Here is a 26139-nt window from a genome sequence, read left to right on the forward strand (position 1 = left end):
TTTGTGGAAGCTTTTGACCATGTAATCTTTCACATATCCTTTTTTTTTTTTTTTTTTTGCAAATTATAAGATGTTACAGGGATTGTCTTTTCCAACAGGCTTGTCGATAACTATAGAGACTGGAGACTAGAGTTCTCAAATTTTAAAGATTTTCTTTCAGATGAACGTGATGCACTCATATTCATATCCACATGTCATATTCTAAATTTATGGCCTTTGAAAAGACTACAGATGCCTCCTCTCAGTTTAACAGCACACTTGCCATTTAATAAAACATTGTGCCTAATTATGTTCATGGGTTTAGTCTTAAAAAATCTGGGAAAAAAACTTTTTTCCCCCAACTACCTTTGTCATGTATCCTGTCTTAATTAAACCAACACGTTTTGCTTATTATATATTATGCTGAATGTGCATTTAGGGTTTCAGGCAAAAGCAGTGGAACATTGATACCTTGGCTCCCATGATTCGCATGTACTGTCTCGTTTAGTAAGGACTGGAGAAGTGCTTTGGCCAGTAGCTCGGCGCTCCGTTTCTGAAAGATGATGGATTAGTACTGTCATAATCAGACCCTTATTTTTTTAACCCCAGAAATGTTTATCCAGCCAATCATCTGAGAGATGACTCATTTCTTGTGTGAAAAGCTCCCCAGCAGGAGCCAAGAAGTGTAGTTTATATTACAATGAAACCATTTATCTGAATTTTCCCACTCTTCTCAATGGCATGCTGTGAGGGAGAGAGGGTTACTTAGGGAAAAGTGCAGTTATCTTCTGTTTTTTTTTTCCTCTGGCATGACAGTCAACTAAGACCTGGGCTGCCTGCGTCACAGTCAGACTGCAGCGGCTGTGTTTGTGATTTTATCCTTTGACAGTGGCATTGCCTGAAGGTCTCGGGTAGGCAGTTGGAATGCCAGGATGGGCAGTCAGAATGTAATGATTCATGATTATTTATGGTGAAGCATTTCTGTCTGGTTCTCTCCCTCAAATATGCGACAGCCCCGGAATCAAAACTATGAATCTCCTCAATGATCGGTACGATGGTAGCACAGTCACCTTTCACACGGAAAACATAAAAGAGGCCCACGAAGTTTGAGTTGGTCGGTGACGGTCAGTAGAACAACACAGTCAGCGATTGGTGGATAGTTTCTGGCTATGCTTTACAGATCCCTGTGGGAATTACCGACGTCAGCACTGAATTAACCTGATTCTGTTACTCCGAACGAACCAATCAAAAGCCAAGTGAAGATACGTTGGTGTAATAAATGACATGACCCACCATCACTCCTCATCCAAACTCATTTTAATAGATCCACATTTATTTATGTTCCTATGTCGTGTCCGTATGGGTCCTGGGTGGTGGAAGAGCACCCCCAGCAGCCCCCTCCCTCCAAAGTATGATTATTTAATCAAACTAAATGCTGCGCTAGCTGTGCTAGCCTGGAGGAAGGCTAGGCTACATTAGGCTCTGGGCTGTAGGCCACAGAGTGTGTGTGTCAGCCATTTTCCCGCTGACAGGATCCCTGGGCTGTGAAAGTTTGGGAACCCCTCTATATGAATGAGGACACTGTAGCTCCCCTCCCCTCCCCTCTCATTAACACGTGTGTACACTAGAGTGGGGGGGCGAGGGTTATTTTTGAGCTCCATCACGGTTTCGGACCACAGAGCCCCCCCGGCGCGTGTTTTCAGACGTGAGAGAGAGAACGCCACCAGCTCTGCCCAGATGTGGCGTCTGCCCAAGATGGCGAGAACACTCTTTCATCCCCTCACGGAAGGCCCTGAGAATCCCTCTAACCACGGCGGGAAAATTAGGAAAGGAAAATCTTTGGGGGTGGGGGGTGTTGTTGGGATTGGGGGGGGTGGGGTGGGGGGGATGGGGTTGGGGAGAAACCCTCAGGTGTTTACCCTGGAAAAAAAAAAATTTTGTTGAACGGAATTGCTGTCTGGTGCACTGGCGTTTTGTCAACAAACCGGCAGAAGGTTTGTTTGTAAATCTGCGATTTAATGATTCAAGGTGAACGTTTTGGGAAGTTTGTGCTCCCGGCTTGACGGGTTTGGATTCCACTCTGGAGACTGTGCCGGTTTAGAAGTGACCCAATGGGTGGCCAGCAAAAAAAAAAAAAAAAAAAAAAGTTCAAAAACTTTTCCACGGTGTGCTGGCCAGGGTGGTGGCACTCGATGGAGAGTGTGTGTGTGTGTGTGAGTGAGACTCTTCAGCCAGCCCCTAATTTACAGTAAATTAAGTGCTGGGGCTGAAACTGAACACCCCCCCCCCTTTTAGGACTTCAAATGTTTGACAGCAGAGATTGCATCCAAATGTGAATCACGTTGTGGATTATAGGTGTGCAACAGGACCTTAGGAGAGGTGGATTTATTTGTCGGAGGGAGTAGGTGATGGTTGTTGCAGTTTGTAAGGGGTGAATGTAGGGGCGACATAGCTCAGGAGGTAAGACCGATTGTCTGGCAGTCGGAGGATTGCCGGTTCAAACCCTGCCCTGGGCATGTCGAAGTGTCCCTGAGCAAGACACCTAACCCCTAACTGCTCTGGCGAATGAGAGGCATCAATTGTAAAGCGCTTTGGATAAAAGCGCTATATAAGTGCAGTCCATTTACCATTTGAATGTAAATGTCTAAAATGCTAGGTGTAGTAATCGCTGTAGTAATATCTTTCTAAATCAAAAGCTTGTGTGTGTGTGTCTGATGCTTGGTGTTAATATTTTCATAAATCAAACCTGTGTGAGTCTGAAATGGTGGGTGTAGTAGTAATATATTAATACATCAAACGCTTGTGTGTGTGTGAAATTCTAGGCATGGTCATAGTAATAATCTGTCCATAAATAAAACACGTGTGTGTGTGTGTGTGTGTGTGTGTGCCTTTGTGTTAGAGAGTGAGTCTGAAATGCTAGGTGTAGTAGTAGTAGTAATAATCTGTCCATAAATCAAGTGTGTGTGTGTGTGTGTGTGTGTGTGAGTGAGAGAGAGTCTGAAATGCTAGGTGTAGTAGTAGTAATAATCTGTCCATAAATCAAGTGTGTGTGTGTGTGTGTGAGTGAGAGAGAGTCTGAAATGCTAGGCGTAGTAGTAGTAATAATCTGTCCATAAATCAAGTGTGTGTGTGTGTGTGTGTGTGTGTGAGTGAGAGAGAGTCTGAAATGCTAGGTGTAGTAGTAGTAATAATCTGTCCATAAATCAAGTGTGTGTGTGTGTGTGTGAGTGAGAGAGAGTCTGAAATGCTAGGCGTAGTAGTAGTAATAATCTGTCCATAAATCAAGTGTGTGTGTGTGTGTGTGTGTGTGTGAGTGAGAGAGAGTCTGAAATGCTAGGTGTAGTAGTAGTAATAATCTGTCCATAAATCAAGTGTGTGTGTGTGTGTGTGAGTGAGAGAGAGTCTGAAATGCTAGGTGTAGTAGTAGTAATAATCTGTCCATAAATCAAGTGTGTGTGTGTGTGTGTGAGTGAGAGAGAGTCTGAAATGCTAGGTGTAGTAGTAGTAATAATCTGTCCATAAATCCATCTCGTTTTGATGTAAGTCTGAAATGGGTGAATGTATTTTGATTCCTCATCAGAAAGAGATCTTTACTGTGGAACAGCAGCGGGGGCTGAGAGAGGAGGGGAGCGGGGGCTGGGAGAGGAGGGGTGCGGGCGGAGCGGGGGCTGGGAGAGGAGGGGTAGGAGGGCTGGGAGAGGAGGGGTGCGGGCGGAGCGGGGGCTGGGAGAGGAGGGCTGGGAGAGGAGGGGTATGAGCGGAGCGGGGGCTGGGAGAGGAGGGGTACGAGCGGAGCGGGGGCTGGGAGAGGAGGGGTAGGAGCGGAGTGGGGACTGAGAGAGGAGGGGTAGGAGCGGAGCGGGGGCTGAGAGAGGAGGGGTAGGAGCGGAGCGGGGGCTGAGAGAGGAGGGGTAGGAGCAGAGCGGGGGCTGGGAGAGGAGGGGTAGGAGCGGAGCGGGGGCTGGGAGAGGAGGGGTAGGAGCGGAGCGGGGGCTGGGAGAGGAGGGGTAGGAGTAGAGCGGGGGCTGGGAGAGGAGCGGACCGGGGGCTGAGAGAGGAGGGGTGAGGGCTGGGAGAGGAGGGGTAGGAGCGGAGCGGGGGCTGGGAGAGGAGGGGTAGGAGCGGAGCGGGGGCTGGGAGAGGAGGGGTAGGAGCAGAGCGGGGGCTGGGAGAGGAGCGGACCGGGGGCTGAGAGAGGAGGGGTGAGGGCTGGGAGAGGAGGGGTAGGAGCGGAGCGGGGGCTGGGGTAGGAGCGGAGCGGGGGCTGGGAGAGGAGGGGTAGGAGCAGAGCGGGGGCTGGGAGAGGAGCGGAGCGGGGGCTGGGAGAGGAGGGGTAGGAGCAGAGCGGGGGCTGGGAGAGGAGGGGTAGGAGCGGGGGCTGGGAGAGGAGGGGTAGGAGCAGAGCGGGGGCTGGGAGAGGAGGGGTAGGAGCGGGGGCTGGGAGAGGAGGGGTAGGAGCGGAGCGGGGGCTGGGAGAGGAGGGGTAGGAGCAGAGCGGGGGCTGAGAGAGGAGGGGTAGGAGCGGAGCGGGGGCTGAGAGAGGAGGGGTAGGAGCGGAGCGGGGGCTGGGAGAGGAGGGGAGCGGGCGGAGCGGGGGCTGGGAGAGGAGGGGAGCGGGCGGAGCGGGGGCTGGGAGAGGAGGGGTAGGAGCGAAGCGGGGGCTGGGAGAGGAGGGGTATGAGTGGAGCGGGGGCTGGGAGAGGAGGGGTAGGAGCGGAGCGGGGGCTGAGAGAGGAGGGGTAGGAGCGGAGCGGGGGCTGAGAGAGGAGGGGTAGGAGCGGAGCGGGGGCTGAGAGAGGAGGGGTAGGAGGGGAGCGGGGGCTGGGAGAGGAGGGGTAGGAGCGGAGCGGGGGCTGGGAGAGGAGCGGAGCGAGGGCTGGGAGAGGAGGGGTAGGAGCGGAGCGGGGGCTGGGAGAGGAGCGGAGCGAGGGCTGGGAGAGGAGGGGTATGAGCGGAGCGAGGGGTGAGAGAGGAGGGGTACGAGCGGAGCGAGGGGTGAGAGAGGAGGGGTAGGAGCGGAGCGAGGGGTGAGAGAGGAGGGGTAGGAGCGGAGCGAGGGGTGAGAGAGGAGGGGTAGGAGCGGAGCGCGGGCTGGGAGAGGAGGGGTGCGAGCGGAGCGGGGGCTGGGAGAGGAGGGGTAGGAGCGGAGCGGGGGCTGGGAGAGGAGGGGTGCGAGCGGAGCGGGGGCTGGGAGAGGAGGGGTAGGAGCGGAGCGGGGGCTGGGAGAGGAGGGGTACGAGCGGAGCGGGGGCTGGGAGAGGAGGGGTGCGAGCGGAGCGGGGGCTGGGAGAGGAGGGGTACGAGCGGAGCGGGGGCTGGGAGAGGAGGGGTAGGAGCGGAGCGGGGGCTGGGAGAGGAGGGGTACGAGCGGAGCGGGGGCTGGGAGAGGAGGGGTATGAGCGGAGCGAGGGCTGGGAGAGGAGGGGAGCGGGCGGAGCGAGGGCTGGGAGAGGAGGGGTAGGAGCGGAGCGGGGGCTGGGAGAGGAGGGGTGCGGGCGGAGCGGGGGCTGGGAGAGGAGGGGTAGGAGAGGAGCGAGGGCTGGGAGAGGAGGGGTAGGAGAGGAGCGGGGGCTGGGAGAGGAGGGGTAGGAGCGGAGCTTCCTGCAGTAATAACTCTCCGTCTCCCCGCTGTTCAGTCTCTCAGAAGCGCGGCGCGGGTGGACGATGTGTTTTTACGGCTGTCTGCTCCCCTATCGCGTCCATCGGCCCGCTCGGCGGCAGCGGCGGCCGGGTTGATTTAGCGAGCGTCCGCCATCGCCGCCGCCGCCGCTTCTGTGTAATCTCCTCGTCCTTTTATGTTCGCCTCGCGTCCTCCCTCTCTTCTCTCCCCCCCCCCCCCCCTCCCCGTGAGGCAGATGAACTGTTCCCGCGTAAAACTGGAGCTTTTTAACGGCGAATGTAAACACACAGCACCCTGAGAGTTTTTTTTCAGAAGGTTTTTTTTTTGTTTTTATGGACTCCTGCAAGGTGTTTTTTTCTGGGCGAACGCTTCGGTCCCCAGCCCTGGCTCCAGGGAGCCGCAGGGTCTGCTGGGGTCCCCAGCACAGTTCTCATTCCACCTGGTTGTGGGATTTACGGTGAAAATGGAAACAGACACTGAAGCAAGGAGTTGGCACAAATAAATGATGTCGAAACAAAATGAGATTCAGTGCCAGGAGCTTTGAACATTAAGCAATTTGGCTGCAGCCCCATGGGGTGGGGACGAAATTGGGCGTAGCATCACCCAGGGAAGTGGGGCAGGCCTGTCACTGGTGGGGTGGAAGGTGATGACGATTCTAGGGGCCCACAGCTAAAAATTTTTTTTAAAAGTCAGTTTCTTTCATTAAAAAAGGGGGGGCCCATAGCAATATTCTTTCAGGGTGCTCAGAATTCGTTGCTACACCCCTGAGCTGGAGGGGTTCAGTTGCTTTGAGATGACCGTGTCTCTGTCTGATTGCTCACCACCCCCCCCCCCACATCCCCCCACACCCCCCCCCCCCCCAGGTCATTTTAACGCACACATGAAGTGCCCTGTCCTCCTGTGACTCACGTCTGTCGGCTCTGCTTGAGTACCACGCTGTGAAAGGAAGCTGCTGTTTTTTTCCGCCGGAGGGCACAAGATGTTCTACCCCCCGTCCCCGTCCCCCCGTCCCCCCCTCCTCGACAGCGGAGTACGGCTGGGGGCGAACGCGACTGGGCATTCCTAATTAGGAGAAAGAGAGTTCTGTTCTGAACCAACGGAACAAAAAGTACTTAATAAACCGAAGTATCAAGGTAACATTAGACCAACAGAAAAATCCACAGCATTGAAAAAGTTAAGAATATTGAAAAAACACAATAAAATAAAAATAATAACATAAAATGAAAACATAATGTAAGTGAAGGCCAGTATTTATTTATTTTTTTTAAGTTGCTTATAGCTGTCATCTGTCTCTACCTTTCTGTTGTTAACAGGGAGGGCATTATTTGTGCACAAACATCTGAAGGGCAGGACTTAATTCAATAAACCTTATATTGCGAACTACGCAGCGCGCATTCAGTAGCCTACAGCCTGGCAAAGGTGTTTTTGAGCACAATGATGTGCGGTATTGAAGGAAAGAAAGTTTACAATTGAATTTTTTATAAAAACTGCGAATAAGTTTGCCGTCTGAAAAGAAACCACTGACAACAACACAGACAAACGGCACGAACAGAGGCGGTAAATATTTCAGAACTACTGCAGGTTTGTGAGGTAAAAGGAGACGTGCTCCTGAATTTAATTTCAAAGTTTGGTATAAAACGGGAAAGGGAAGTGCAATGTGTTACCGTGGCAGACTTCAGACGTGAGTAATAACTTGAAAGTCCACTGTCGACTGACACCCCTGTGACCCCTGGAGAACCAACACGAGTGTGATTTTGCCCCTTGGTCTTTGAACTTTGGATCAGCGAGCCAATCGTTTCTCTCGTTGTTTCGCAATACTATAGTTCAGTAATCGTGGCAGACCTAGCCCTGTTGCATTTCTCTTTTTAAACAACTTTGATGCTTGAGAGTGAAGGGGCTATTGCAAACCTTGGCATGGTGGACATATTACAGAGAGAAATTATTTTCATGAAATATATAAGTGTGTGTTGTTAAGGAATACAAACGATGTAGTTTATTCCATTGCAACATCCACATGAGTGAGAGTACAATGTAAGTGCATTTTTTCCAGAAAAAAGACATTAAAAAAAAAAAATTGTGTCGTTATGTCCAGTTTTTTTCCTTCCCTTCTTCATACAGCAACAAGTTTGTTTGAACCGTGTCTGAAAGCTTAATGGGTGTGCGATTGGGCAGATGTAAGGGGAAACCATAAAGGCCAGTCCCCCACCCCCCCCAAAAAAGAAAAAGAAAGCACCGTGGTTTTGGGGGGGGCTAATAAGCGCTAATGATCGGCCATGGTTTCTCTGTCTCTCTCTCTCTCTCTCTCCCCCCACCCCCCCCCCCCCCCCCCCACGCGGGGGGCCCCTCTGAATGGCAGTAATGGGAAAAACATGGCGGTGTCGGCTCCCGCTTATTTATTTATTATATCAGCTGCAACGCCCCCCCCCCCCCCCCCCCCCCCACCCCAGTAGCCAGAAAATGCTGGATGCTTCCGGAAATACACGTGCCACAGGACGCTATATTAATACAATGTGTTAGGGCCTGGCTGGGCGAAACTGGGCTCTGCAGTTGCAAAGGTTGCGGGTTTGACTCCCTGCTGGGGGCACAGCCTCCATAGCCCAGAGGAATGTACCTAACCCGAACTGCTTCAGTACATATCCAGCTTTAGACACTGATTGAATTTTAGAGGAATGTAAGTTCTGCCAAATGCCTAAAATGCAATGAAATGCGATCGGGTAGGTAACCAGGACCTAAAAAATAGAGGTCAAGAGACTCAGCTGGGGTGGGGTGGGGTGGGGGATGAGGTAGGGCTAGGGTTGGGGTGGAGTGAGGTAGGGGTGGACAAGCAACTGCTGTACATGTGCCTCTAGATTAGGCTTAAAGTTGGGCACATATTGAAGGCTATTCATTCGTCCTCCTACACGAATTGCAGCTGATGTTCTCTGTAAAGAGGAGAATTAAATATAGACTTCGGAAACGCATGTTTAAAAAAAAAAAACTTAAAAAAAACCAGGACATGAACTCTGTGTCCTCAGTGGCAGTTATAGCCCTGAATGTGATTGACAGGCCGCCCTGTGAGGTGCTTCTGGGTATAATATAGTGTGATTATCGTGATAATCATTTTCCAAAGTTAAATGATACAGGTAAAAAAAGAAATGGCAGGATTCAATGAGCATTATAATGGAAGACCTCAGAAGCCCTGGAAATGTATTTAGTGCATTATTTCAAATCTGGATGTGAAGTGTGCTAAGAGATTGCATTGAGTATACAGCCTTCGTTTTGATTATGATGTTCTAAATTGATTTTATCCTTCTTCTTCTCTTTTCTAGGACCTTCCGTAAGTACCGCTGCTGTTGGGCCTTAGTGTGTGGCGTGTGTGCGTGACGTGTGGCTGAAGGTAAAGGACCCGCCATTACCGCTGTGATCCAGATCAGTACACAGCCTGGATCAACACATTTGCTTGGACTGGTACAGTTCTGTGTGCTGCTTTTGTGCTGTATGGAGGACATGGGGGGGCAAAATGCAGTAATATTTGTGCATAGAAAGGATGAACCTTGATCTTAAATTCGTCACTAATCGTCTTTCTCAAAGTTATTCGCGTGTCCGTTTATTTAATACTTGACTGAAGAGTCATAGAGGGTTTTAAATGAGGATAGATAGGTATTGCATGTCTGTAAGGTCATTTAATTCCAAGTCAGTTCAGTGCAAGTTTGCAAAGTGAGCTCCAATTACATGAATCATAGTTGCAAGTAACTAGCCTACTTATCCAATTGGGGATTACCACCCATAAGGAAACAGGATGCATTGCAATATATTGTAAATATGTAGACTTACATGTGGACTTAAAAATATAATGTTAATTTAACACTATTTTTATGTCTTGTAAGAAGCAGCGCTGTTTTACTCTCAGATGCTTATTGCGGCACACTGGCAATTTTATTCATAATGAAATGCCTCAGACACCCAGTGCAGCTAAAAAAACAAACAAACAAACAAAAATGAATCTGTCATGTTTTGATAAACAAGCACCTATTATCGTTTTTCTCCTGTACAAACAATTACATTTCTGAGCGGAAAGAAATTGCATTTTAATTGGGCGGAATCAACGTGCAGTGAATCATTTTGGTGCCCAGAGAACGTTTTTTTTTTCACTCAACAGCCGAAATTAAGCCTCGTTTTCATTTTCTTTGTCTCATTTTCATGCCAGCAAAAAGTGGTTATGTTCCTGTTTGATTTAAATAAAATTCTCATTTGAGTTTTGAGACCAAACACCCTCTTGCACATTAGTGTGTGCTAACTGAGTCATCTGTGCCTGATGTTGACTCAGCCCGTTAACATCCCAGTCCCCAGGTCCTCTGATCAAATCTGATTCCACTTATTGCCAATTCAGGAGTGGCTCTTATGAACTAAACGCTTGACTGTGAAGCAAAACTTTTCAACAAGACTTCATTTTTGAAGCGAGAGAGAATCACCAAGTGAGAGAGAACCTCCACATTCCAGAAGAGCTCACCGAAAGTCAATGATGGTGGACCTTCGAGGACCTTCGTACACACACACACACACACACGCGCACACACACACAAGTGAAATCAGACTGGTCCTGTTGGCTTGACTCTCCTCCCTCCAGTGGCCATTTTGTGACACTACCACACACCTATCAAAGGCACAGATTTGGCCAGTCAACTTCCGCTAAAAAAGCTCCTGTGAGTTTGTATCTAAACCCCCCCCCTTTCCAAGGCTCGGGCTCTGGCAAGGGGGGGGGGGCTCTGAGTCTGAACCACGAGGGCCTCAGAATAGCCCAGTTAAAATGCCCCCCCCATTTTTAAGACTGTGTTTTACAAGGCTTGCCACCGCTGCTGTGTTATTGGTGCCTTAGTTACGGCCTGCCGTCACCATGGCGCACACGCCTAACAAGCGCTCGCTATCGATCGCGGTCGGCCCGGCCTGTGAAATGGGCGAGCGCTGAAGGGCTCGTGTCGCCTGTCGCTGAAGCGTTCCAGCTACAGGGCCTGGAGCTCACTCCCCCCGAGCTCTCTGCCCCTCGTCTTATCCTCTTCTTCCGTATCTTCCTCTTCCTCTTCTTCCTCTATCTCCCTGCAGAAGGTTGCCCGGACCTTTAAAGGGACCCTCCTGCCTCTCTCCTTCCTGTCTTCCTCTTTTTAGTTCATAGCTTTGCCCCCATCCCTCCCTCATCTCTGCTGCATCTTGCTCTCATTGGTCCTCTTATCTGGACAGTAAGCCCACCCCATAAGGACACACACACACACACACTTGCATGCATGTACACACACACACACACACACACACTCTCAAACACTCACACATACACTCTCACACACACGCACACTCACACATGCACACATACACACTTAAACACTCACACTCACTCTCCTGGTCATTAAAAAGACTTTGAGAGATGTGTGCACTGTATGAATCTCCCAGTATTTACCTGCCCCCCCTCCCCCCTCCCCCTGTGGAAAGGGCAGTAAATGTATGGTATCCTCTCTCTCTGCTTTATCACCCCTTTGCTCTGCCCTCCCTCCCTCCCTCCCTCCCTCCTCCGGCCCGCCGCTCCTCTCCGCGGGTCGATATTCACCGCCACGCTCTGTCTTCGGAGCGCGGGCCGGCAGGCCGTGTAAAAAGCCGCCATAAAGCTCGCGATCGTTAGCGCCGCTCCGCGCCCCCACCCCCCCCCCCACCCTCCCCGAAAGCTGGCCGGGTCTGTGAATCCCCCCCCCCCGCTTTAGTCCGTCGGCTCCGGAATGTCCAGATGGTTCCGGAATGTTCCGCAGGCTCCGTTTGACCGGCGGGAACCTGGAGGCCAGAGCCAGCAGAGAGGAGAGAGCGCCGATGCAGCTCCTCCTGAGCCCAGAGGAGAAGAACGTGCAATCAGAGATAAGGGATGGGGAGAGGGGGGTGGGAGTGGGGAGGGGCGGCAGGTTCCGCTTCCCAAAACTGCAGACTGATGGAGCTTCAGCGTTTCAGACAGTTATGGCGTTCAGCGTCACAGGGCCCAAACCGCTCAGGCAATCTCGCCTTTGTGTCAACGGCCAATCGCAGCGAACGATGGAATCCGGCCAATCACCATGGAGCATCCAGGCCCTTCTCGTTCTGCTAAATCGCTCCTTTTTTTCAGGCACGTTAACTGGACGCCTCTGTCAGCAGCGGACCCCTCCCAGCCCCCAAGTCCGTGAGAATGAGCCTTTTCACTCTTCCACATTCAGTCAACGGGCTGAATTATTTATTTTAATTTTATTTTTTTAACGTTTAAATGGACTTAATTTGCTCCCAGTTGTAGAATTACTACACCGCTTCGGCCTTTCGTCTCCCGGTAAATAATTAACGGGCTCCATCGAACGGTTTCTTAAGAGCTCGTCTGGAGGAGAGAAGCTCCCGGTCCGCGTGCGATGGGTCCTGGGAGCCTGATTTAAGAGCCGGGCTTTAACGAATTAGAGGGCGACATAGCTCAGGAGGTAAGACCGATTGTCTGGCAGTCGGAGGGTTGCCGGTTCAAACCCCGCCCTGGGCGTGTCGAAGTGTCCTTGAGCAAGACACCTAACCCCTAACTGCTCTGGCGAATGAGAGGCATCAATTGTAAAGCGCTTTGGATAAAAGCGCTATATAAATTCAGTCCATTTACCATTTAAAGGCCAGTGTAGCTGCGTTAGGCATTAGGGTTGTTATGAACGACCGATTCAAGCCCATTTAGAAAAGTGAAATTGGGAGGGAAATGGGGTACAGGACTGGGATCTCAGTCTGTTCTGATCCCCACCCTGGCTTAAAGGCGTCCCCCATCATAAGTTTTTAAAAATGGTTGCAAGGCAGGGGCGCGGATAGGGAATAAAAATATTTTTTCTAATAGCTCAGGAACCTACTTCTGATGACATCACCAGACACCAGGCTTGAAGGATACAGTGTCTGAAAATATGTCTTTGAAACTTAGAAGCCAAAATTGTGAGCCCCTTATTTTAGCCTCTGCCATCTGAGCTTTGTTACCCTGCTGTAGAGTGTTTGGTAAAATGCTAGGCTATCAGTTTTTTTTCCCCCCTCTTCTTGGGATCAACTTTGGTATTTCAGTGTTCTTACTATAGCTTGATAACATCATTTGCTTGTCATTACGCATTTGCAAGGAATGGATAATATTTCAAACGCACCGCACCACAAAATAATATTTTGCTAGTGTAAAGTGCAACATGTGAAGGTCTTTGAAGATAATTGATCTTAGATCACTGTGTCAGAGTTGATTAACTCCAGTGCACTGCCCCCAGGTGGACGGTAAAGAGCACTGCAGAAAGAGCGCACTGCTTCCTCACAGAACGCCTGTTCATACTGAATCTCATTAAAAAGTCAAGTTTTGGTTCTTTCCTAAAAATAGGTAATGCAGCCTAAAACTGCACTTGTGTGTGCGTGCGTGTACGTATGTACAGTATGTATACAGCTGCAAAAGCATTGGGACAGTGACACAATATTCGTTGCTTTGGTTCGACACATTTTGATTTGAAATAAAACGATGAATGTGAGGTTAAAGTTCAGACTGCAAAAGGAAAACATCGGGAGCCCTTCAATGGTGCAAAAAAAAAAAAACTGACGCATTTTAATGCTGCTGAATATTCATCAGAGTCGTATAAAAGAAGTGCAGATTGTCAGCTTTAATTTGAAGGTATTTGCATCCATACCAGGTGATGTGCATGTTGTGAAGATGCACTAATATTTAAATCAACGTGATGGCTCGTCCTATTGATTGGGCCCACTCTATCAGCAGATCCACATGCTATATCGATCTGTGCGATATCAATAACAATACAGCAAATGAGCTGGAGCCCGGCCGTGTTTCCTCCACGGGCTATTCCGGTTTACAGCCCGGGTTTAATGAAGAAGCAAGTGGCATTAAGGGCTTCTGGGAGGCGTGTCTTGCCAAAACGATCACCGTGGTCCACAGCCAAATCCTACTCAGTTATGTGTAGGCAGCTGTGGCCAGGATCTCCCATGTGATTGGATGATTGGCTAAGGAGGGAGGTTTCTGGTTGGCTGGGCGGCTCCCACATCAGTGTGTAAGTGCTGCAGCAGCAGCGCCCCCCTGTGGTCTGGCAGACTCTGTTGTGCAGGCCTTGGAATGGAATGATGTTGCTTGGCAACTCAGCTGACTCACTGCAGCGGTGGCTGGCGTTCCGGAGGTCAAGGCCTGATTGTCCAAATTTACAAAACCAGGATGACCTGGTGGACGGGCCATCGGGTCATAAGGGGGCCCAACATCCAGCAATCTGGACTGGGGTAAAGAAGGTAGGGTAACACTGTGCTCGAATTATGGTAATATCAGAACCAGGCATGACCGTGCACCTCTTTCTAGAGATGTCATAAAACTGCCACAGTGTGCAATAAATATTTTATCAAATGTATGCTGAATCTCGTATTTAAAATTTCAGCACACGTAATAAGTGTTATTACATTTGTCTTGGCTAGTAATAAGCTGTCGTAGCTGGTAATAACAAGTGTTATATCACAGCTCGTGGCGCTGTTGTCTTTGCGGTGCGTAGATCAAGGTGAAATCGATCTTCCTGCCTGAGGAAGGGTTTTGTGTGGGTTTTGTGTAGAGAATCCGAGACCGTAGGCTGAGCGGCGTCCTCCGCACGTCCGCACTGCGAGAGAGAGAGAGAGCTGCTGCCTTCCGAAGGCGTCCCGCGCACGTCCGCGCATAAAAAGTGACGGTGCGTGTATATTTATATTTTTTAAGCGGCGTCCGGCTCGGCGGTTCTGAAACGAACGGAGGGCCGAGGGCGTGTGTGCGCCCCGCCCCACGCGCGCTCGTCTCCTCATCGATCACCCGGCGGATAAACACACCAGCGGCGGCGCCGCCTTATTCAATTTGCAGTTAATTTTCCAAACGGTGCCACACAAAAAAAAAAAAAAAAAAAAGCCATTTATGTGCAATGGAGTTTGGAGCCGTAAAACAACTGGACGGGTCTTTTTGTGTTCACGCTCGCCACGGGCACCGCGGGCGAGGCTAACTGATGGTTATGGCGGGTGGCGCGGCCCGTGGAAACGTGCGTCCCCCGCTTTCGGGCGCCGAACCAGAGGCGCAGAACTCAGGGGACGCCGCTCGACAAAACTGATTGGGAGCTTATATCACATAACAGAACAGTACAGTGTAGTATAGTACATTACATTACAGGCATTTAGCAGATTCTCTTATCCAGAGGGATTTACACAACTTTTTGTACATAGCGTTTACATTTACATCTACATTTATACGACTGGATATATACTGAAGCAATGCAGGTTGAGTACCTCTAGCTCAAGGATACCACGGCAGTGTCCTGCTTGGGAATCGAAACTGTGACCAGTTCTTACACTGCCACCCTCCACATGTCCAGCAAGACAACTTGTACATGCTTCTCTTTTCATAAAGAGGCTTCCAGCCTCCCCGCCACACCCCCAAACGCTCCGCCCCCCCCCCCCCCCCCGCTGCTCTACACAGCAAAGTGTTTAACTCTGATAGAGTATATTTTACTCTGATAGAGTAAATTTGATGTCTTCTGCAGACTCTGTTAACAGTTGAATTGATACTATTAAGGTGTGATTCTGTCAGAGATATTGCTGCATTTTGTCATTCTCAACATGTCCTCCACCAGCCAGTCCAGTGGTAGAGAAGTATAGCACTGCACTGTGATTGGTTGGGAAGTAGCTGGCTCGATGTTCTGCCTCAATCTTTAAAAAATAAAAAATAAAAAAAAAATGGTAACTGCTTTCAGAATATTTACTGTTCCGTACGAGCTTGTTGTTAATAATTAAGGTATAAATACTCCCCTCTGTGCCTGTCATTTTGTGTTTCTCTCCTCTTTCTTTCTCTTTAGGGTCCTGCTGGTCTTAAAGGAGACAAGGTACGGTAACCAAACAACTGAATTATGCGGATATTTATCCCCCCCACACCCCCCACCCCAACACCCCCCTACCCTCATCCCGCTCATAATTAGAATGTTTTCAAAAATGTCCTTTGCACGACATTCCGTGGTTGCCGCTGGAGACCAACGTCACGTGATCCCGGGGTCTCATTTGGAAAATATCTAAATCCCCCCCCATTGTGTAGAAAACCGAGGTGAACCGCATTAATGATATTGCATTAATATGCTCCACTGAACAGACTTTGATTAAAAAAAAACAAAAAAAGGAAGAAAAAGGGGAAGAGAGAGGGAGAGAGTTAGGAAATGGAATCTGGAAGGGGGGGGGGAGAAGAGAAAAGAAAAAGACGGTCTCTTGTCACTACTGGACGCGCAGATTGTTTAGACGCGTGCGCTTTACAGATACGCATCACCTGGAAAGGATTAAAGGGCGCGCAAAATACATTTTTTCAGCGCTCCCTCTGGAGAGCCGCCTCCCGTTTTTTTTTTTTCTTCTCGCGGGCGTTCGGGGAGGCACCTGCGGTTGCCGTTCAAGGTCGCGCCCAAGGTCACGGGGGCTCAAGGAACGGGAGCGCGTTTCAGCTTAAACTCAAAGCGCAGTTGGGTTTGTGATTGTGTTTTGCGGGTTTGTGATTGTGTTTTTGCGGGTTTGTGATTGTGTTTTGCGGGTTTATGATTATGTTTTGCGGGTTTGTGATTGTGTTTTGCGGGTTTGTGATTGTGTTTTGCGGGTTTGTGATTGTGTTTAGCGGGTTTGTGATTGTGTTTCGCGGGTTTATGATTATGTTTTGTGGGTGTATGATTGTGTGTAGCGCGTTGTGTGCTGCTCTGCTGTCCCCTGAAGGCCTCAGTGCCTGTGTGAAGTTGAGTCGGACGGCCGCAGTCTGACCCTGCCTCCCCTCTGAACGCCGCTTAGCGTCCACGCTAGTCCTAGCGCACACAGCGCTAACGCTCACACTTCCCCTCGAGCAGCTTCACTGCAGCTCCTCAGTAATGCACAGCACATCTCCGTGTGTGTGTGTGCTCTGTTTTCTTTCTGACTCATTTAGCCTCAGCTTGTCATTGTTCCTGTCGTACACCCTTCTGTTGTCCACTCACACATGCTTCTGTCTCGCATGTACACTCAATGCACATGCCTCTCTCTCTCATTCTCTCACACACACACTCTCTCACATACGCATGCTCTCTCTCTCACTCACATGCACACACACACACACACAAGGCCAGGAAAGACCCCCCTCCCCTCACCCCCAGCCTTGATCTGTGTCGTTACAGAAGACTGCTCTTTACCACAGAGGTTGCTGCTGATCTTTGTGCGGTTCGCGCGGTATTCGCAGTATATGGTTGTAGTTATAGTTCTCCCGGGTTGGTGTGTGTATGCTGCGCTCCCTGCTCTTCCCGCTGCTCATAATCCCTGTTCTGGTCTCTTGCAGGGGGACCCTGGAGACCCGGGACCGCGGGTAGGTCTTCCCAGCGCTGCCCAGCGCTCCGGGGAACGCCGTCTCCCCGCCAGAATGATGCACGTTTGAAACGCATGGGAATTACAAAACAAACACGCACACGCACACTCTCTCTCTCTCTCACACACACACACACACACACACACACAGTCACACACACGCTTTCTCTCACACACACACACACGCGCACAGTCACACGCACGCTTTCTCTCTCACACACACACTCTCACTCTCTCACACACACACACACACACACTCTCACTCACACAACCACACTCTCACTCACACACTCTCACTCAGTCACACACACACTCACACACACACCCACACTCTCTCTCTCACAGACACACAAACAAGCACACATGCACACACACACACATTCTCACACACGCGCATACACGCGCATACGCGCACACACATACACACTGTGCTGTTTGAATACGTATAGATGTAACTGCTGTAAAAGTCTGCTGTCAGCCCACAGAAGGGTAATGGCTGGATTCATGCTGATGTCAGCATTTTTCAGCGATGATATCGAACCCTGTGCTGTTGCTGGCTATAGTTGCTGGTATGATGGGAGGTGAAAGGTAGTATATTTTTATACGGCAGTTATTTGGCGCCAGAGTGTAATGCTCTTTGATAAGAGGTCCGGGACTCTTAGCGATGAGTCACTGGTTGATCTTCGTTGATTGGCCCTCCGTCTGGCTTGATTGGCTGATTGGCTTAATTTTCTTACTGAAATCAATATGTGGATCGGAGTCTCAATCTGTCTCTTCCATTACGAGCATTTAAGTGAACAGATAAGGGTTAGCAGAGTCCACAGCCTGGAGGTTCTCAGGCTCTGTGCGGGGGGGACCTGCTGTGTTCGCTGGCTTGTGTTGCATCCAGTCTGTTGCTCAGTTCACGTTGTTGAAAACACGTGCTGTTCGTCGGCCATTTTCCCTTTGAGGTTTAAACTACGCTGGACTTGGTATCGATGACCATTTCAGAAATTACAAACCCGCTGATTTCAGTCTGTTATTAAATCCATTAAAATGTGACTTCTTTCATAAAAAATAATTGGTCAGCGCTAGTTCAGAGAGTGTCGCTATGAAGGTTAATTATTGGAAACATTTAATGAGCATAACACTCATATGAACACTTTGCCTCAATAGATGCACTTTATAAAAAAATCAGTCCAGTTTAGGGATGTGAATAATCAGGGAAAATGTGTTGGCAGTTCAGTAGGGAACCGGTTTCCTCAAATATAAATAATAAAACTGACTTTAATGCCACAGAAAGGAAATGAGGGTCAAGACCGTAGAAAAGTAAGTGTGTTTGACAAGATGTCACACCGAAGCGATTTAATCACTTCCATTATTCTCTATCTTGACTCGGGTACTTTACCCAAACTTCTCCAGGGGTGCAGACCGTTACCTGGAACGAAAGGGGAGCACTGTCATTTGTGCTTAAAATAAAAAGGTGGGGGGGGGGGGGTGTAGAGGGAGAGAGCTGTGGACTGAAGCAGGGTGATATCTGGTTTATTATGACCGCAATCTGCAGCAGATTTCACAGGGATTTAGTACGAGACTCCAGAGGCATCGCTCCCTTCCTGTTGGTGGTAAACTGAGTTTGCGTACCAGGGGCCAACACAGCTGCCCTGGATAATCTTTCAAACTCGTTACCTGCCCTGGAAAGGGGTACAAGAACACACCCCCTAATAGCACCCATCCCTGCCACCACCCCGATTCTGTCACACCTACACCAATCCACAGGCAGTTCTGTCCCTTATTGCTGAACACCTCTCCAGATGGTTTGTGATTGGCTCTTCATATTGGTTAGAGAATGGGCGGACGTTGACCCTTATTGCTAAACTCCTCTCAGGACCAGTTGTGATTGGTTCTCTGTATTGGAGTATTACTCTTTTAGAGGACGGGCGGACGGTAACGAGGCCAGGGGCCGGCGATCGCTCTGAGGGTTTGCCTCGTGGGAAACGGGCGAGCCGTTGTCCCGCTAAAGAATTTACGAGGCTGCCTCCCGCCCACCTGCCCCCGCCCATTAGCCCCCGCCCACCTGCCCCCGCCCATTAGCCCCCGCCACGAGCCGTGCGCTAAATTAACTTACCCGCGCACATTACCGCCATTAAGGCGGGAAGCCCTTGGGGGTGGGGGGGGGGCACGGAGACAAGCTCGCGCCGCTGAATCGGATCGGGCCTCTCTGACGAACCGCGCGCTGGCTTTGGCGATGCATTAGCGTGAGCGTGCTAAGCGGCGCTAAGACGGAACGGTGCCAGAACCGCTCTGATGGACGAGCCGGAAATCAGAGGCCTTGCGGCCTGCTCTCCGAGGCGCTCCTGATCCGCGCTGCGGAAGAAGGCCTCGCTCAAAACACGCACTGCCGCTGGCGGAGAATTACCGCGATTATCGTCGATCAAACTTAGTCATCCGGCTCGTTATGGGGAAAAGCGATACGCCGAAATAGGTCTTTCATAACCTCGCGATTACTTCACTTATTAGCGTTTTCCTTGCACTTATCGTTTAGAACCTCGGGTGCAGTGCGCATGCTCGCCCGCAGTAATCAGGTTTTAATGGGAGTGTTTGTCTGTCCTCCGTCTTTGTTCACAAACCGTTTACTGTGGTTACGTTTATGGCACCTTCGGGCTTTAAAGCTTCATTGCGAGGAAATGGCTAAACAGGTGGATTCAGTTTATTAATAACCGACTTGTCGTATTTACCGGTTAACCCAATGGGAGACTAGTACTCTTGTGATCACATTCAAATTCAAATTCCTCTACCTGCATTTTTGCACACACCGAAAAACTCCTGTGTGGTAGCTATAGCAACTGGAGCTGGTCTCTACTTCAGATGAGACTCTACAAGGTCTTGACACACTGTGGTTATTAAAGATCTCCTGCCACTTTTCCCAAAAGAGTTGGGGTCTTAGACCAGGTGTGTATAGTGTGTGTGTGTGTGTGTGTGTGTGTGTGTGTGTGTGTGTGTGTTTGTGTGTAGTGTGTGTGTTGTGTGTGTGTGTAGTGTGTGTGTAGTGTGTGTTTGCGTGTGTGTGTGTGTGTGTGTGTGTGTGTGTGTGTAGTGTGTGTTTGTGTGTAGTGTGTGTGTAGTGTGTGTTTGCGTGTGAATGGGCCTAAATCTCAGTACCAGGGTGGTACTTCCTTTGCTACCCGCCGTGTAAAAGGGTCACTGGCCTGCGCCAGCTGTGCAGGTCTGGTGATGGGGGTCACATGTCAAAAAGGGTCACATGTCAACGGGGGTCAAATGTCAAAACAACAGCAGTTATGATGAAGGCCCCCCCCCCCACCACCCTGTGCAGTCCCCAGCTAAATACACACAGGACTCTGTTTTGTGCAAACTCATTGTGCGATGATTAAAAAAGTTGTACCGAATGACTGGCACGTCGTGCGGTAGAATTAAAAACCCATGTCCGTGTGGAGCGCCTGTGGGTTATTGTGTTCATTTTGCAGCAGTTCCTGTTTTATTTGTACAGCAGTGTCATCACCGCAGCCACATAACTGCGCTGTTCTGCATGAGCAGATTGCAGTCGTTTAACACTGTGCGCTCTACGTTGACTGCCTGTTGACTGTTTTGTGCTGACTGCACAGTAGCACAGTAAACTGACGGTTTAGGCTAGCTGCTTGCACGCGTGTGGGTGTGTGTATGTGTACGCATGTGTGTATGCGCAGAGTCGGCGGGGGGGGGGAGTGGCGCGTCTGTTTGCTAACGGTGCAGTTTGAATGGAATTGCACTTGAAACCGTAAAGCCCTGGAGATTTAAGGGGCGTTATGTCTATTTTATCGGGCCACGGCGGTCCGACCGCCTCACTGTCCCGCGCTTAATCTCACGGCGCAGCGCAGCTCAGCTCAGCTATCCCAGAGTGCCGAGGGGCCGTCCAATAAACACCGAACGCTCCGAGCGCTTCGGGGGGGACCTCATAAATGTTTTAAAAGCGCTGTTATGATTTTTCACCGAGGCCGACCGCAAGGTCATCTTCACGAATTCTGCATTTTCGGAAGAAAGCTTCGCGCTCGCCTGCGAATGAGCACGTCCTGACGGAGTTGCGTGTCGCGCGCATCCTGTTTCCTGATCGGGCTGGAAGGTCGAGCTGGATCGTGACGGCGAACCCGTGATTGTGTTTTGAATTTGATTCCGTCCGTCCGGCTGGTAGTAGGACTAAGAGCAGCAATCGTCCCCACCGCGTATGGAGTTTTACTGTGGACGGGGGAATGTGAACGAAATGTAGTGCAAGAATGAAGCCTTGTCACAGGTGGCCTGTTTTAGGATAGTCATCTCATAGAGGTGCAGGTCTGTCACAGGTGGTCTGTTTTAGGATATTCATCTCATAGAGGTGCAGGTCTTGTCACAGGTGGTCTGTTTTAAGATAGTCATCTCATAGAGGTGCAGGTCTTGTCACAGGTGGCCTGTTTTAGGATAGTCATCTCATAGAGGTGCAGGTCTGTCACAGGTGGTCTGTTTTAGGATAGTCATCTCATAGGGGTGCAGGTCTGTCACAGGTGGTCTGTTTTAGGATAGTCATCTCATAGGGGTGCAGGTCTGTCACAGGTGGTCTGTTTTAGGATAGTCATCTCATAGGGGTGCAGGTCTGTCACAGGTGGTCTGTTTTAGGATATTCATCTCATAGAGGTGCAGGTCTTGTCACAGGTGGTCTGTTTTAGGATAGTCATCTCATAGAGGCGCAGGTCTTGTCACAGGTGGCCTGTTTTAGGATAGTCATCTCATAGAGGTGCAGGTCTGTCACAGGTGGTCTGTTTTAGGATAGTCATCTCATAGAGGTGCAAACCTGTCTCGGGTGACTTGTTTTAGGCTACTTGCCTTCCTCAGAAGTCATGAGTCTTTTGGGCACAAGCCAACTGTAATTTTGCCCCTGGGTTAAAGCTCATGGTCTCCTGCAGTGTCTTGTCTCCTGCTTGTCCGGCAGGCAGACTTTCTGAATATTGAAGTACTTAATTGCCCACAATACTTTGGGCTCTGTTGTTTTCTGTCAAAGCTAATGGCAAAGTGTGGAAGGGCAACCATATTATATTCAATAATCAACACATCGTCAAAAAAAGGGGCAGAGATTAAATATGAATCAGAGACGAAAATGGGAGAAATATTTGCTGGTTCAGTGCGGAAACAAAGCAGCTTTAGATTCGAGTTAAAAGATTTTTTATTTTTTAAAATCACACGCTGGTATTTTCCTGTGTGGTGATATAACTTCAGAGACTTTGAGCGATCGGGAGCGTAAAAGCAGTAACTCTCGAGTCGTGGGTCAGAACCGGCTCAGCTGTTACACGGTCACATGACATGCTTCGGGCCGCTGGGCCATTTTTCTGTGTCAGCGTGCGAACCGCGTCGATGCTAATTTAGCGCCCGCGGCTTCGACAGCAGGGGTCCGGCGTGCTACGAAGAGAAATATCTCAGCGTGATGCTCGGGGGTAGCACTAGATTTCACAGACAGATTTACAAAAAGGTTGAAAACAATGTATCTTTTTTTATTATTATAAAAGAAAGGGTTTGAGTATTTGCTTTCTCTCAAAAGTTGTTTCAGAACTTGCCTGAGACTTTGGCCCGGATTAGAGCGAAACTCTGAAGTGCCTGAAAATGAAAAAAACAAGACAAATTGAAAGTAATAATTGGTTGTAGCTGCTCCACCTCAGGCTTGTGTTATGAGCGTGTCTGGCCGGCGAAACGCGTGCAGTCTGTGCCAGCGGCTTACCTCAAGCATGAAGGGTGCTAACAAACTGTCTGAGTCCCTGAATGTTATTTATATACTGCTGCAAATGAGCTTAAGGGAGTGGGAAAGCTTTTTTTATGGCGCACCGGTGATACGGGCCAGCAATCGGACGGCGGTCAGCAGGACCTGCATTTTGCAAAGTGCCGCTGCAGTGGTGCTCTACTCTAATCCAAATCGAATCCGATCAAATGTATTCCTGTAAGCACATTTTTCCAAACATTTGTCACAATATGCTTTGCACTGGACCCAGGGCCTAAACCCCTCCACTAGAGCAAGCCTTGGAAAAAACTCCCTGTCCCTGGGAGGAACCAGACTCAGTGGGGGAGCCCATCCCATCCTGCCCCTCCCCATTCACCAGTTACTCTGCCCCCCCCCCCCCATTCACCAGGTACTGTGCCCCCCCCCCCCATTCACCAGTTACTCTGCCCCCCCCCCCACCCCCCCATTCACCAGCTACTCTGCCCCCCCCCCATTCACCAGTTACTCTGCCCCCCCATTCACCAGTTACTCTGCCCCCCCACCATTCACCAGTTACTCTGCCCCCCCCATTCACCAGTTACTCTGGACCTCCCCCCCCCATTCACCAGTTACTCTGCACCCCCAAATGGCTGGTCCTCATCCCCACTGCCTTGCCTCAGCTGGTCTGCTGGTGGACCGCTAGTGGTCGTTTGCAAAATGCCGGTGGCAGTGCCGACGCTGAGCCAACGCCGGGCCGGTAACGGGGTGCAGTGTCTTGCGTCTCGCGGTGGGTTTGTGGGTCACCTTTTCCGCTGTGGCTTTTGTGCTGTGTGTCCCCAGGGGCTCCCCGGCCTCCCCGCGTTGGCGGCTTTGCAAAGCAATCAGATCCTGACCGTCAAGGTTTGTGGGCGTGGCCTCGGTGCCGGGCCAGCCAATCAGACGGCACACCCTGAAACACCCGAGTCCAATTTCTGACTGACCTCTGATTTGGATTTGAGTTTTGAGATTTGTGCTATTTCACTGCTAACAACAACAACAAACAACAACCAACAACGTTAAGTACTTAGCCAATGTACTCATCCAGGGTGACTTAAGTAGTGTAATGGTTGATGGTAGATTAAAATTTGTCTCTCAAAGACAGACAGCAGAGAACTTTCCTGGGACTGTGAGCTCAAACCTTAAGGCTTTAAGCCCAGACTGTCCTCACTGCCTGTGCAGTGAACACACATCTCACTTTGTGGCTTTTACTTTCCACACAAGATGCCAGATGGTATAAGAAGGATCTGGACACAAGTTTAAAAATAAAAAAAACAAACAGAAACATGGTTCAAAATGGTTCAAAAAACGATACATTGATTTGTTTGGCTGTTACCCCTCAGTGTTATATTAAAGAAAGATCAGCAAAAAGGATGATATAATAAATTAATTTGACACATTATTATTATTATTATTTTTAAAGAATACCAGATGTTCACAGTTCAATGCCATTATTAAGAGCCTTCAGTTTATAAAGTGCTATTTAAATGCCAAATGCCTTGTTTATGCTTGGGGCATCTACTGAAACTGTACAGGGCACTGAGTGTCTCAAGAACAAATCCCTGGCTGATATTTTTACATCGTTAAATAGCCTTGGCCTCGTGATTCGTCGGGTGGGAAGAGTTGGGTGAAGGTCAGAGATTTGGCTCCGGCGGTTCTGGTGTTCTGGATCCCTGTGGTCTGGCCCGGTACCGGCCTGTTTGGGTCGAGAGGTGCCTTTATTGCGGAGGAATTCTCTCTCTCTCTCTCCTCCTCAGGTTCGCCCCCCCGCCGCCGCGATGTCAGAACGTTAGCGAGGTGCTAAAGATCAGACCCAGACTCTCATTTTTACCCCCCTAATGGAAAAGACAGAATTCCTCCCAGCAATAAAGGCACTGATCCTAGTGTTTTTTTCTTTTTTTTTTAGGTCTTCTAATGCTCTCTCTCTCTCTTTTTGCCTTTCACCCTTGGCTTTTTGGGACCTCCTTGGGCTGTAATCCTCTCCGAACCCCCCCGACTCTCACCCCTCGACCTTCGACCTTCGACCTCTGACCTCACGCACCTGCTCAGATGGTCTTCCCTAAGATCAATCACGGCTTTCTTTCCGCTGATCAGCAGCTCATTAACCGACGCCTCATTAAGGTAGCGCTCACCCCTCAGAAGGGGGGGTCCTGCTTTCACCTTAACCTCTTCTCCTTCCCTCCTCCTCTCTCCTCTTTCTCTCCCTCCTTCTTTTCCTCCCTTCTTCTCCCCATCTGTCCTCCATTTGCCTGCTTGTTTTGGAATACACACGGTTTTTGTAGCGTAGCTTCTATTTATATATCCATTTGTTCAGATATCATCTTTTGGACCGAAAGGAAGACTGAAGTGTCCTGTTTAATTTCCTTGAAAGCGTGTGAGAAGCATGAGAACCCCATCCGTAATGACTAGTTTGAATGGGATGGACAGGACTCAGGGTCCCTCTGTGAGATTTAAACCCTTTGCAGTAAAATTTCACAGGGAAGTTTTGGACCACTCTTACCCCCACGCCCCCCCTCCATCAAACAGGGTTTCCCAGGCCTCCTGGAGAGTCACAGTGCGTGCTGGTTTTTGATGTTACTCACCACTTAATTTATGCATTGCAGTGGTAGATTACACCATTGGTTCAACTTGCTGTCAACTGCATCTTAAACCTTAATTGGATTAATTGGATCTGAACCATGTAATTGGGTTAATTGTATCTGAACCCTTTAATTGGGTTAATTGGAGCTGAAATCTATAATTGGGTCTGAGCCCTTTAATTGTGTTAATTGGAGCTGAAACCTTTCATTGGATTAGCTTGATCTCAACCGTTTAATTGGGTTACTTGGAGCTGAAATCTATAATTGGGTCTGAGCCCTTTAATTGGGTTGATTGTGGCTGAAACCTATAATTGGGTTCATTGAATCTGAACCCTTTAACTGGGTTAATTGGAGCTGAAACCTTTAATTTGGTTAATTGGATCTGAACCATTTAACTAGGTTAATTGGAGCTGTTGATTGGCTCTGAACAGGCTGCAGAACCGCCCAATGGTTCTCCAGGACCCAGGCTGGGGACCCTTTGGCCTTGTAGAGCATCCATGGCATATCAATGCAGCCTGTAGATTTTCTGCAGTCTTCCTCTCTCTCTGCTTCTGTTTCCTACATTAATGTCGTACTCCGTAACACCTGCTTTTTCAGCGAACTGAGACACTTTCTCTCTTTTTCTCTCTTTCTCTTCCTCTCTGTTTCCCTTTCTCTCTCTTTCTCTTTATCTGTCTGTCTTTCTTGCTCAATCTCTCTCACACACTCTCTATCCCTCCCTCTCTCACTTTCTCTTTCTCTCTCTCACTCCCTCTCCCTCTCTCTATCACTCCCTCTCCCTCTTTCTTCTCTCTCTCCCCCTCTGTCTTTCTCCCTCCTTCCCCCTGTCCCTCTCTCTTTCTCTTGCTCTCTCTCACTCCCTCTCTCTCTCTTTCTCTTTCTCTCTCTCTCACTCTCCCTCT

The 26139-nt window shown here is 49.6% G+C and overlaps 1 protein-coding gene across 1 annotated transcript in view; it reads left to right on the forward strand.

Moving 5' to 3' along the window:
- The window catches only part of LOC118228199 (collagen alpha-1(XXV) chain-like), a 118561-nt gene that overhangs the window by 46849 nt on the left and 45573 nt on the right, over positions 1–26139 (forward strand). Inside the window, exons 4-7 of the mRNA XM_035419537.1 lie at positions 8908–8915; positions 15430–15456; positions 16908–16934; positions 24708–24779. Coding sequence (XP_035275428.1) covers positions 8908–8915; positions 15430–15456; positions 16908–16934; positions 24708–24779 — 134 coding nt within the window. The remainder of the gene's footprint in view (positions 1–8907; positions 8916–15429; positions 15457–16907; positions 16935–24707; positions 24780–26139) is intronic.

This window comes from Anguilla anguilla, chromosome 5 (genome assembly GCF_013347855.1).
Source record: "Anguilla anguilla isolate fAngAng1 chromosome 5, fAngAng1.pri, whole genome shotgun sequence".
NCBI lineage: Eukaryota > Metazoa > Chordata > Actinopteri > Anguilliformes > Anguillidae > Anguilla > Anguilla anguilla.